This window comes from Puma concolor, chromosome A1, assembly GCF_028749965.1.
Source record: "Puma concolor isolate L17-30 chromosome A1, mPumCon1.1.hap2, whole genome shotgun sequence".
NCBI lineage: Eukaryota > Metazoa > Chordata > Mammalia > Carnivora > Felidae > Puma > Puma concolor.
In genome coordinates, this window is record NC_141667.1 from 162663294 (window position 1) to 162677435 (window position 14142).

The 14142-nt window shown below is 43.0% G+C and overlaps 1 protein-coding gene across 2 annotated transcripts in view; it reads right to left on the bottom strand.

Annotated features, from left to right (window-relative positions):
• The window catches only part of MYO16 (myosin XVI), a 620603-nt gene that overhangs the window by 255036 nt on the left and 351425 nt on the right, over nt 1-14142 (bottom strand). For both annotated transcript variants that reach the window (XM_086708430.1, XM_086708429.1), the window contains exon 16: nt 9995-10142. In XM_086708430.1, coding sequence (XP_086564556.1) covers nt 9995-10142 — 148 coding nt within the window. The remainder of the gene's footprint in view (nt 1-9994; nt 10143-14142) is intronic.

The following is a 14142-nucleotide window of genomic DNA, read 5'->3' on the forward strand; positions in this document are numbered from 1 at the left end:
TTTTTAAATGTTTATTTATTATTGAGAGACAGAGAGACAAAAAGCGTCAGCAGGGGAGGGGCAGAGAGAGAAAGACACAGAATCCAAAGCAGGATCCAGGCTCTGAGCCGTCGGCACAGAGCCTGACGCGGGGCTCGAACCCACGAACTGCGAGATCATGACCTGAGCCGAAGTCGGACGCTCAACAGACTGAGCCACCAGGCGCCACCCCTCCCTTTTCTTTTTCCCACTCTGGCTGATACACAATGACAAAGCATTTGAAGCATTCAAGTTGATTTTTTGCCCCAGGGAAAACATGAAACAGGAAGTTTTCCAGAAGTGTACAGGTTCTGCTTTAGGTTGTAATACGACATGCTCTGTTCCCCTGCTGTAAGGGAGGACCCGCGGAGAAGCCAGCGTGGGGTCCCGAGAGCCAGCCCTGCCTGTCACCACCCGGCCACCCTCCTCTCCACACCTGCCCTCATCACCCTCACTGCCTTAAAGGGCTGTGCTGATTGTCATCCAAAGATCTGACTAAATTTCCACCGCGGAGAGATGTCACAGTGACACGTTCCTGTGTGGCACTGCCCTGAGGTCACACCTACACGAGGAGAAGCCTTACCAAGGTTGCAATTATTCCACGTGAGCTAAAGCTCTAACAGGAACTCATGGTCTTTGGCATCACGGTGATTAGTTATTCACATATGGCTCCGATGGAAAAGAGCCTTCCATTCTAGCAGTAACGACAGAACTGACTCTTCTCTAGGCTCCGGCAGCCGGCCACCCACCCCGACCACATGCACGACAGCGCTGAGGCTGGTCCCGCTTCACGGAGGACCGAGGGGAGGCACGGAGAGGTTGCGCGATTTCCCGAAACGACCTAGGCAAGGAGAGGAGGGTCCCACGGAAGCTGTGTGCTTTCCGCTGATAAGCTCACTGCCGTCAGCAGCCCACAGGCCTTTGTCATCGAATACTGACAAGGTACAAAGCGGTCAGCCCACTGCAAGGACAAAAGCCCCTTAAATGTCAGCAAGAGCAGAAGTGGACTTGACAGGCCACGTCGACGTGCAGTTTTGTTAACAGTTATTCATGGGCCTTGATTTCGGGACCAGGAAGAGCACCGTGTCTTCCCCTGTACTGTGTCCGTCCGATGGCTCCCGCGAACCGCAATCAGGGACCGAAGACCATCGGGGAAAGAGCATGTGGAAAACAAGGAGGAGTATGTGTACGTGTCATGGTCATTGACTCGGCAAGGGGATGAAACGAGGCTGGGGCAGACGTGGGCTGGGGTGATGGGGACGGCTCACCCAGGCTCGCCTGTCGCAGGGAGATGGCCACTCTACCTCTGCCCCGGGGGAAGGCCATATGGGGCTGCTGGGTGCCCGCAGTGGAGGACACTGGCAAGCAGGGCTGGGAGACAGAGAAGTGGCACCCACTGCATTAGCCTGACATATATGGTGGGTGGCACACACGTGAGCATGGGACGCTGTTGCTACAGCTGCATGGGTAGGTTTTGTGAAGGAGACCAACTCTCTCTTTCTCTCTCTCTCTCTCTCTCACACACACACGGAACTGTGAGAGTCTTTATCTAAAGTAATAGGGAGTCACCAAGCCAACCCCTGAGCATGCTCTGTGGTTCTTCTCTACAAGCTTCAGGAGCCTACCTGAGCCTCACGTCCAAAACAGATGATATCACCCCCACTGGCGGAGGGGCTCCCGCCCACCATCGTGATATAGCATGATTTAGAATGCAATAAAATAATTTTTATTCATAAAGGGGAAATAATTCAAACGGAGAGAGACAGAGATGAGAGAGACAAAGAGAGACCGGGAGGGAAGGAGGCTCTTGGAAATGGAAGGGACCCTGCTGTGAGACACCGAGGCAGATGTGGAGGTCATTTTCAGTGAGTGTCTGCCTTAGGTAGGTAAGGTGGGGCTTCCCTTTGGCGAGAAACATCATTACTACCACGGTTCACACCTACACAAACTGGGGGACGCCAGCCACAACTCTTTATCCTAAACTTTTGGACCCAGACATGTTCTGTTATGCAGGCGATTTTTCTTTACTTTTGTAAGTTAATGGAGTGTTTATATTCCCAGCAAGATTGGCAGGATGCTTTAATCAAACATTTTAACTCTGGGAAAAACCATACGAATATTCCTAACAAGTGAGAGATACGTGTCAATTCAGGTTTAGATTCTGCTTCAGACGAGTTCAGGTTGTGTCAGTCCTTTTACCAGCATGAGTCAGAAATAAACGGTCGGTTTTCAGAACAATTTTGTCTTTGGGGACTACGAAGAATCAACTGGAGATCTATAGTCCAGATTATTACATCTAATTTGCTGACCGGAAAAGCGAGACTCAGAACATTGAGCTCTCCTAACACAAGAGTGGATTTCTTTTTTCATAACTTCAAGGTAAACGTGGTCACTGCCCATCGAATGTCACCCGAGTTTATTTCCTCACTCGCCTGATGCTCAGCTCCAGTCTGAGGTTCTCGGAGACAGAAGTAGAGAGAATCTCCAAGTACATGTTAATAATCCCTTCCTTCAAATTCCTTAAGGCCTCACCAGCTCTGTTTCCTTGTATCATCAAGAAGATTTTATCTGATGTGACAGAAAAGCAATACTTATTAGATACTTCAGAGCTAGGAGGTTTCCAATTTGCTAAATTGGAATTTACCAAATATTATTCTGACATGAATGTAAAGAGCAAGAATTAAAGAGGTGGGAAAACAATAATCTGTGTAGACGGGATGGGGGGTAGGCCAGGCCTGGCCAAGCAAGAGTGAGGACATCAAATCAGCACTTGGTGATGCATTTAAAGAACCAAGATGTGAAGATATGTGGGGATCCCGGTATCTCCTTTCGCATTGGTGCCTGGGAAAGTAAAGACAACCAAACTGGAATTTCAAGGAACAGGAGCAGAACTCTGAAAAGAGTTATAGTAAGAGTAATAGTCTGGTGATGCTGAGAAAAGGTATATTTTCGGGGCGCCTGGGTGGCGCAGTCGGTTAAGCGTCCGACTTCAGCCAGGTCACGATCTCGCGGTCCGTGAGTTCGAGCCCCGCGTCAGGCTCTGGGCTGATGGCTCAGAGCCTGGACCCTGTTTCCGATTCTGTGTCTCCCTCTCTCTCTGCCCCTCCCCCGTTCATGCTCTGTCTCTCTCTGTCGCAAAAATAAATAAAAAAAACGTTGAAAAAAAAAAATTAAAAAAAAAAAAAAAAAGGTATATTTTCATCGGTTTTCTCCAAATCATGAAGGTGCAGACAGTGGAATTAATGTCTGTATGTCAGGACAGAGTGTCAGTTTCCAAGTTCTAAGGCTGGCCATCACACTTTCCCAGGGGACAAACAGCAATCAGGGGCAACCAGTTGAGCGCTTGGGTCCTGGGGGACAGATCACCGGGTTTGAAATCATGGTGCCCCCATTTCCTTCCTGCACAGCCCTGGGCAAGTTACATATCTGGTAGGTCTCAGTGTGCCCATTTGTAGAACAGGAGGAGTATTAAGATCTCATAGAGATGCTAAAAGATTTAAATGATGGGGCACCTGGGTGGCTCAGTCAATTAAACATCTGACTTCAGCTCGGGTCATGATCTCATGGTTCGTGAGTTCGAGCCCCACGTCGGGTTCTGTGCTGACAGCTCAGAGCTTGGATCCTGCTTTGGATTCTGTGTCTCTCCTTTTTTCTGCCCCTCCCCTGCTCACGCTCTGTCTCTCTCAAAATAAATAAATGTTAAAAATTTTTTTTAAAAAAGAGAAAAAGATAAAAAATAATACTGTCGATCAGATGGATCACAGAATTGCTTCACCTTCAACCCCAAAAACTATTTTTAGGGGGAAACAGACATAACAGAGAAATTACATGGAAACGTGCCACAACTTGTATCTGCAGTTCTCCTGAAATACATTTGCATTATTAATGGTCCTGCATATGGGTAGCCATGGGGCCCAGCTACCTGGCAAATCAGCAGGGTGAGCTGTGCCTGCCCCCCAGGCCCCCCCACAGCCGCGTCTTCACACGGGGGCTGGCACCCTTCTGGGTGGCTGGGGATCAGCCTGGCTGTTGGAGCAGAACAGAGTGGAAGGAACCTGCTTCACGTGGCTGTTTATTTGTGCCCAGCTCCCCTGTCCTCCTCTTTGGTTAAACAGCTCCCATCCTCCACCCTTTCGGAATGACTCAGGGACCAGGGAGGGCCTGAGACCTAAGCTGGGCTGCCAAGGTGGCCTCTTGGAGAGGAAAAGAGGAACTTTGGCTTCCTCTCCAGGGTTCCTAAGATGTGGAAGGTTAGGGCTGTGTGTATTATGTTCCTCCCCATGTTGGAAAACACAAGCAAAGTAAAACAGAGGGGTGTGTGTGTGTGTGTGTGTGTGTGTGTGTGTGTGTGAGAGAGAGAGAGAGAGACAGAGAGAGACAGAGAGACAGAGAGACAGAGACAGACAGACAGCATCTAGTTCCAGGATCTAGTTATGTACGACTTCTTTCTTCTCCAATTAGTTATGTGATTCTCTGAATCCTTCCTCTTTTTCTTTTCTTCTCTTTTTCTTCTTAAATGTGTTCATGTTGGGTATCTGACACCAGCAATCAAAGAGTGCTAATGAACATAAAACTTGAAGCCACACATACCTGGGTTTGGATTCTGGCTTTTTCATTAACTAAACTTACTAGCTAAATGTCTTTGATTAAGTTATGTATCTGTGCTTCAGTCTCATTATAAAAACAATTTAGGGGCGCCTGGGTGGCTCAGTCGGTTGAGCATCCAACTTCGGCTCAGGTCATGATCTCACGGTTCGTGGGTCTGAGCCCCGCGTCGGGCTCTGTGCTGACAGCTCAGGGCCTGGAACCTGCTTCGGATTCTGTATCTCCCTCTCTCTCTGCCCCTTCCTTGCTCACGTTCTGTCTGTCTGTCTCTGTCTCTCTGTCTCTCTCTCTCAAAAATAAAAATAAAAACATTTAAAAACAATTTTTAGATAAAAAAATAAAAACAATTTAGAATGCTCACAACTCTCCCATAGGATTCTGAAGACTAATTAAAGAGGTAGAACATGTCCCTCATACCGGTGTGGTTTGTTGTTTTCTTTTCCCCTCTCTCTCCTCATCTGGGCGCACGTGACTCCAAAATGGAAAGAAGGAAGAAACCCCTGACCCTGAATCCTCGCTACTGGCTTTTCACAAGTGAAATTTACCTGGCCATATACAGAGGTGACCCAACCCTTTCCATTATTTTCAATATTCTAACCTTCAGCGAGGATGATGCAATCTCTTATGGCTTAAAATTTTAATTTTTCTACCTGAGAAAGAAGTAACCCAGAACTGCTTTTTATGATAGAGGTGACAGACTCCACAATGTCCGGACTTAGTTTTGCTGAACTAATTCTAAATAAAAACCTGGACACAAACATCGACCTCGTGCTTTCACTTTCATTTTCCTTAAAGATGTCCCCGACGCACAGTGGCAAAGCCAGTGGTTGCCAATTTACAGGCCACGTTGCTGTGGGCACAATACAGAGGGTGAAGGGTGAGGGTCAGCAGGACTTAGACTCCAGTCTGGCTTCTGGATGACCTCTCCCTCTTCATGCCCTGGTCTCTCTGATGCAGGAGCGGTCCTCTGCTCAGGTCCAGGTGAGGATTCAAAGAGACAGGGAAGAGAATAGTAGGACGGGGTCTGGAGGATGATGGGCGCTGCTCTCTAAGTTGTCGGTATCACAGTTGTGATTATCGTGTAGATAACTCATAATAGAGTCAGGTAGAGATACATTTTGATTCCTCTTATCTTGAAACTGTGTCTTGGGAGCACCTTCAAGATTTGCTTGCCTAAAATATGTAACCAAATGAAGAGTCATCCTCAAATAATAACGTAAGTTTACCCTTACCTATTTTTCAATTATGTGAAACTTTCTCAAGCCAAGTTAAATGTGCATAAGAAACCCTGAGCGAAAGAAATGAAGTCTCAGTGAGCGTTAACTGCCACAGCGTCCTCGGTGACAGGTGCACTCCCAGGCAGCAATCACAAGTTCAAATACTGGATGAGTCAGAGTTTCCTAACACACAAGGTTAGAAACAGGTCACAAGCTCTGAGTCAAGGGCTGCTTGCTCTCAGCTTGTAATTCACAATCTGACCTTTTCTGAAAATGTTACTATGCGGTGCGGCGGCAATAATTTTACGACGCTCATCAGTATGAAGGCAGATTAGGAATAACTTCTTTGCATTTTGGAGCCCAACTGTTCTGGGATGAAAACCTGTAAACGCTGTTTAAAGCACACCAAAGATAAGCAATTAACGACTGTGTCTAACTTTCATTAAAGCCCAATCCCACGAACGTGGACTATATTTATCCTGAGATGCAAGGTTAGGAATACGTACAAAGGAGTTTGAAATAGAACTTGAAAAACAAACAGCCAGGAAAAAGAAGTAAATCATAGGAAGAACCATAAATCAAAAAGAAACCTTTAGTGATGAGCCTTTTTTTTTTTTTTTTTAGCTCCTGACTTTGTGGAGATGGCACCATCTAGTGGAAATTCTTGGTAAATGCAATCTTATTTTCCCTGCTTTAAATGTTAGTGACCCAGAGACTTGTTTTTCCTTGACATCTTGTTGTTGTTGTTTTAACAATCTGCACAGAAAAATCCTTATGCAAAGTGTTATAAATATTGTCTCCATGCAGTTCAGCTATAGGAACTCATGGCTGTACCATTTTTATTCCATGGTTAAGCAACAGTGCTATCTGCTTGTTTTAGGTATTGTTCCAATTTTACAAGCAGGAAAGTATTTTTAGGGGCATTTAACACTGAAATAAACCTTCATAAATTTTCATGTGAGACTCTGAAAACTTTTAATTCCAAAAACAGAGTCAAAGTTTAAAAAAAGACACTTATGTAGCTTTAATTATAAAGCATTAGCTCCAGCAATGTTTCCTTCTCTTTGGAGTTCAATTACATAAGAACATATGACGGATACCGAGTATGTCTGCAGCCCCCAGTTACTGTTCCATGTCTATTTTATGTTCCACGCAGGCAATGAGTTGTTATTAAAGAAGGAAAGAGGTACATTTGCAGGAAGCAGGCTCACAATTCTTGGTATTATTTGCCTTAAGACTCAACATACTTCATCAACATTTCAGTTCAAGCTGCACTGTGGGATGAACATTGAATAAGCAAAGGCATATCTGGATGGTCTATTTTTTTTAAAAATTTTTAATGTTTATTTTTGAGAGAGGAAGAGAGCTCAAGCAGGGGAGGGGCAGAAAGAGAGGGAGACACAGAATCTGAAGCAGGCTCCAGGCTCTGAGCTGTCAGCACAGAGCCCGAAGTGGGGCTCGAACCCATGAACCGTGAGATCATGACCTGAGCCAAAGTCTGACACTTAACCAACTGAGCCACCCAGGTGCCCCTGGATGGTCTATTTAACAGATACCTCAACATCTCTGTAAAGAAAATCAGATCAGTAGATGTGATGGTAACAACAGCACTCTTCCTAATAGTCTATTTATACATCGTGATTTTTTCCCATACCTGTTGGGTGCTGATTTTAAGGGGGAAACTCAGAAGGGCCACTGGTCTGTGAAAGGTCAGAAAGCTAGCAAGTTGAGATTTACACCGCCGATTGCAAATGACCCAAACAATTTCAAAAATTATGGTCCTTGAGATACATCATTACTCCATAAAGATTAGACCCCAACCCCAATTCAAACGTCAGACAAATACCAACTCCCCAAGCCTTGCCAGCACCATAAAAGGGAGAAGACCCACGCCACAGAAACCCCAGAAACAATGTGATGCACATGATGCATTGTAACTTGCAAAACACCCTATTTTATTATTAAAGAACATTATGTCTGTGTTATTCTCATTGTACAAACGCCCCAACTGATATTTTTATGAATCTGGAGTGGTGGTGTGTATTTTTATTGAGGAATGTTGTTTTGTTCCCATTAGATATTTATCATACATTTTAATAAAATAACCTCTTTGTTCAGGGGAATTGAATGATTCATGATTTTGCTGACTTCTTTCCTGTTGGAGCTTCTCACAAAGGAACCCCTGACTGTTTGACTTTCTAAATAGCCTGAGTGATTCCAAACTCTCTTCTGCAAAGAGGGATGAATGCCAGGCGGGCTCCCCCATAAAGGAGACCTTGTTTTCTCTCCCCCACGCCCACACGTTCGGAAAGACGGGTCCAAACCCCAGACCCAGAAGTTAAATTGTTTCTTTGAATGGTAGAAAAGATTCCGGTCCTTTACTCTTCAGTGGCTCTAAGTCCGAAATGCCAGGCACACACGTGCAAATAGATACAGACAACCCCCTAAACCAATTATCTGCTGTCTACATTGACATTGTACTCATAAGCATGATTCGGAACACAGAAATCCGTAAGACTTTTCTCCCTCGCTTCTACTCCTGAACACCTGACGTGGGGTTGCCCATCCGATGCGTTTCCCCCCAAGGACAACGTCTCCCATTAGAGACACTCAATGTAGCAAAACAAAGGCTCGTTCCAGGGAACAGGTCTTTCAGTGCTGTGGATACATGACATATTCCCTTTGGCACAAGCCTCCTTATGGTTCTGGGTTTGAGTTCCTCCTTCACGAAATGAGGAGATTTGGTAAAAAAACATTTTCAGTGCCCTAGGAGCTTAACATTTCCATATTTTTTTTTTAAATCACTTTTACCTAGGCTACCATGCTCCAAAAGGAGTATTTTTTTTTTCTTTTTCTTCTGAATTTCTGTTGTTTGGGAACACAGTAAACCCCCAAAGTCCTTCAGTAAATAAAACACAATTCTGATAAGGCCTTAACTTTTTGATTACTTCTCTCCTGCTCTGCATGACCCATTGTGCCTATACTCCTGGATGTAATATTTTCAAAGAAATTGACTGAGAGTGGTTGGTAACGTCGTGGTAAGTTAGGACAGGGCCGTTCATCCCCTTCAAGTGGCCCTGTGCCCCACTCTCAGTAACGCCTCACGGCAGTGGCCACGACAGAGGCTGCCCCATTGTCCCTCCAATCCATTCCAGGAGCCCCGTAGACCCTATCACCCCGGAAAAGCCCCATCTCTCACACTTGGCATCTCGACCCTGCAGCCCCAGAGGCTTCTCTGCCTTCATGCCTCAACCAGCAAGCCAGGTCCTCCTCCTCAGGCATTCTTTCACTTTTCTCGCAAGGGTGCTCAAAAATCATGAAACACACGCCACTCTTCTTGAATCCAATAACAAACACGCAGTAACTCCAAGTCAGATGTTAGCAGGCACCTGAAATAAATCCGTATCTCTTTCGGAGTCTAGTGCCTCTGCCCTGTCCCAGATTTACTAGAGAGCTTGGTCGGTACGCCCAGCTCCCTCTGCTGCCTTTTGCACCTGTTTTTCTCCCCTGAGCGGGGCTCACTCTGCCCACTGTTTTCTTCTCATCCCGATCCAACTCTGGACCAATCCGCATGGGGAGACACATGGGATCGGGCAGGTGGCAGAAATACCCTCAGCGTGAAGACATTCCTCAGCTCCTATCTTTAGGAGTCCCTCACCTCCATCCTGTCCTATGACCAATGCATCTGCATTTGAACAAATGCTTTCTGCCTCCAGGGCAGCAAATGAGCTCCTCGGTTTCTGTGCCCTTTGTCTTCATCCCTTATGCAATTTCATCTGTTACTAATGAACGGTGATTGCCACATAATACTGCCCATTATTTCAAAAGACTGCCAAAGATTAGGAATGCATAACTAACATTATATCCAGAATACCCAAAGGAACAGAAAGGTTTATATAGATGCTCGCTTATTAATTCTGATCTGAAAATTAGGAAAACAGAAACACAACTTAATACGTACACAAACCTCAACACTCTAAAAAAAAAAACAAAACTGTTGCAATCCTTTTACAGGTTGTAACCTAACAGTACCCAATTTTTCTCTTTGACCCACCCACCACTTCTCTGAAAAATCAGGAGAAAGTTTAAGACTGCTTAAATGCCACCACGACTTCAGGACGGAATTACCACGTAGAAAATATGCAGTCACTTACCGGTGTGCACATAAATTATTAAGGTGAAGCCCGTATTTTTCTTCAGCAGATAACCCATCCATCAACAAGTAGAAAATGAGAAAATTGCTCTGGCCAAGAGGCTGTGAAACAAGTCTGGATTTCTCGAGCATGTATGTATAAATTCTGGCTGGTTAAGAAAAAAAAAGGGGGGGGGGGAATTCTGTTAAATGGCATTACTAGTTTCATTCCCATAGATTTACACACACTAACGAATTGCACGAGATAATAACGCAACTGTTTTCAAATACAGACCTTTTGAAAAATAGCTGAGGCTTTATTTTCTAGAGCGGTTTGTAGGTTTCCAGGAAGATTAAGCAGAAAATACCAAGAGCTCCATCATACCTTCTCCCTCCTACCCAGCACACCGTGTCCTCTATCATTAACCTCTCGTGTTAGTGTAGTAAATTGGTTAGAATTGATGAGCCAATGTTGATGCTTAATATTAATTAAGTATATAAATGTGTGTTGGTATTCACTCTTTGTACACTCCACCGGCGTTAAGACGTTCATAATACCATGTTCTACCAGCACAGTAACAAACAGAGTGGTTTCACTGCCCTTAAAAGCCCATGCTCCAGTATTTATCCCTTCCTCTCTCCCTAAGCCCTGATGCCCACTGCTCTTAGTACTGTCTCTACAGATTCACCTTGCCCAGAATGTCATATCGTTGGAATCATACAGTATGCAAACTTCTCAGGTTGTAATCACTTCAGTTTCCTTCATTCAAAGATATACATTTAAGGTTCTCTGTCTTTTCATGGCTTGAGAGCTCACTTCCTAAATCATCGGATAAGAGCCCACCCTACGAATGCACCAGCTGATTTATCCACTCACCTATTAAAGGATATCTTGGTTGCTTACGGTTTTTGCAATTACGAATAAAGCTGCTATAAACATTTGTATCCACATTATGTGTGGACATAAGTTTTCAGCTCAGTTGGGTAAATACTGAAGAGTGTGATTCCTGGATCGTATGGTAAGACTATGTTTAGCTTTGTAAAATATCACCAAACTGTCTTCCAAAGTGGCCATGCCATTTTGCATTCCCACAAGCAATTAATCAGAGTTCCTGGTGCTCCACGTCCTTGCCAGTATTTGGCATTGTCAGTGTTTTGAATTTTAGACATTCTAATGCGTTTGCAGTGGTATTTCATTTTTGTTTTAATTCACGTTTCCTACATGACCTATAATGTGGAGCATCTTTTCATTTTTGTATTTTCCAGTTGTGTACCTTCTTTCATGAGGTGTCCAGATATTCTATTTTGTAAATTGGGTTGTTTTCTTATTGCCGAGTATTAAGTGTTCATTGCATGTTTTAGTTAGCAGTCCGTTATCAGATGTGTTTTTCTTGTTTTGCAAATATTTACCTCTATCTGTGGCTCATCCTTTCATTCTCTTAGTGGTGTCTTTCATAGGACAGTCATTTTTAATTTTAATGAAGTCCAGCTTATCAATTATTTATTTCACGGATTGCTGTTTTTAGTGTTAAATGAAAAACTCATTGCCAAACCCAAGGTCACCTACAATTTCTCTTATGTTATTGTTTAAAAAGTTTTATACTTTTTTTTAAAGTTTATTTATTTTGAGAGAGAGAGAGAGAGAGCAAGTTGGGGAGGGGCAGAGAGAGAGGGAGAGAGAGAGAATCCCAAGCAGGCTCCGCACCACCAGTGCAGAGCCTGATGTGGGGGTAGAACTCAACAAACAGCAAGATCATGACCTGAGCCAAAGTCGGATGCTTAACCAACTGAGCCACTCAGGAGTTCCTGTAGTTTTGTTTTTACATTTAGATTTATGATCCCTTTCAAGTCATTTTTTTTTTGCATGAGGAAGTCCTGCTATTTTAGTATAATGTGTTGAAAGAACTGTCATTTCTCTATCAAACTTTGCTCTTTGTCAAAGATTAGTTAACTATATTTACCTGGGTCTACCTGGGCTCTCTATTCTGTTCCTTTGACCTACTGGTCTGTTCTTTCACCAGTACCACGCTGTCTTGGTTCCTGCCACTTTAGAGTAAGTCTTGAATTTGGGTAGCACCAATCCTCCAACTTTGTTCTTCTTTTTAAACGTTGTGTTGGCTTTTCTGGATCTTTTAACTCTCCACATAAACTTTATGTCAATACCCACAAAGTAACCTGCTGGGATTTCTATTAGGATTGTACTGAATCTATAGATCATACTGGGGAAAACTGACATTTTAACAATATCGAACCTTCCTATCTGCAAACATTGAATATCTTTCCATCTATTTATATCTTCTTTGATTTTTTTCATCAGGGTTTTTATAGTGTTCCTCACAAAGATCTTGTAAATATTTTGTTAGATTTATAGCTAAGTGTTTTATTTTTTGGTAGTGGTGGAAATAATATTGTGTTTTTAATGTCAAATTCCAATTGTTCATTGCTGATATTTGGAAAGCAATTGACTTTTGTATATTAAGCATGTGTCCTACAACATTGCTATAATGGCTTACTAGTTCCAGGAAATTTTTGTTGCTGATTCTTTCCAATTTTCTACAGAGATAATCATGTCATCTGTTAACAAAGACAGTTTCATTTCTTTCTTTCCAATCTGTGTATATTTTTTCTTGTCTTATTGCATTAGCTAGGGCTTCCAGTACAATGTTGAAAGCAAGTGATGAGAGGAGACATTCTTATTTTGTTCTTGACCCAACACAGAACTTTCATGCACAAATACGATCTGAAACAAGACATGTCCCTGGGTATAACAAAGGCACCAAAGTAAGTTTTAGAACTTTCTTCATTAATGTCTTACAATTTGAAAGCACAAGTCATATTGCTATGGTATATATAAACAGATACTGATTATAAAGAGCTCTGCTATAGACCCTAGCAAGTGTTACTATCAACCAGATCAGAAGTATATACAGCTACACTATACAAAGACCAGATACATAGACAATAGTGTCTCACTGCCGAAAATCGTGGAAGAAACCCACTGTAGCAAAGGCAAATATAACTTGAATTTATGCGGGTACAATTTGATATACAGAAAGTATACTGGGCAAATTTCAACATCTATATCAAAATTATAAAAAGGAGCCAAACGATGGTTTATAGCTTAGGGGTAAAATAATGAAACAGATGCTTCAATAATAAAGTTTACTTCCCAGTTAAGGAGGAAGACAGGTGATGTGTCTATAAAAGCACATGCCCAGTTTGAAGAGTGTCTAGCCATCTGCCTAGTTCATTGTGACCTCACATGTCCAGTAGCAAAATATCTAATATTCATTATTTGGAGCTTCTGCTGCTAAAGATTACAAAAATACAAACAAAAACAACCCACATCACAAAAACATGTTGTTGGACAATGGTGGGAGAACGCGGCATGGAGATCACAATCCCGATTTTGCTTCCAGACAGGACTGGCAATACAGAAGCTACTGTCAATCAACATTTATGGCTGGGGCGCCTGGGTGGCTCAGTCAGTTAAGTGTCCAACTTCAGCTCAGGTCATGATCTCACGGTTCGCGAGTTTGAGCCCCATATCAGGCTCTTGCCGACAGCTCGGAGCCTGGAACCTGCTTTGGATTATGTGTCTCCCTCTCTCTCTGGCCCTCCCCTGCTCATGCTCGCGCTCTCTCTCTCTCTCTCTCTCTCAAAAATAAAATTAAAAGATAAACATTAAAAAAAATTAAAAAAACATTTATGGCTATATGTTTGGCAGGCTCAAACTTGTAGTTTTTCTGAACTATTCTTTTTATTGGAATTTAGGTTTATTCTTATCATTATGAATGGTCAGTAAACAATGAAGCATTTCAATTTCAAATGCACCCATGAATTCTTGTAGTTTTCCACTTTGAAGTAAAGATTCACGGTCAATAATTGTTTTGGATCAAAAGGTGACAGTTGTTAGGGAGTCAAATGGACATAGTTATTTCCTACATTTGAACTAGAAACATCATCTTGTATAATGAATCTGCGTATAATTATTCTAGAGTCCAGCCTCTAAAAGTAAAAAAAAAAAAAAAAAAAAGTGAGGTCTCCTGATTTTGGTTTTATATAGCAAATCTACTTGAACTAATGGAAAGACTATTACGTGCTTTCCCTCTGGTAAAGTTCAGTTAAGTGGCCCATTCAGCCTGTCATAATGGTTATAAATGCAAAAAG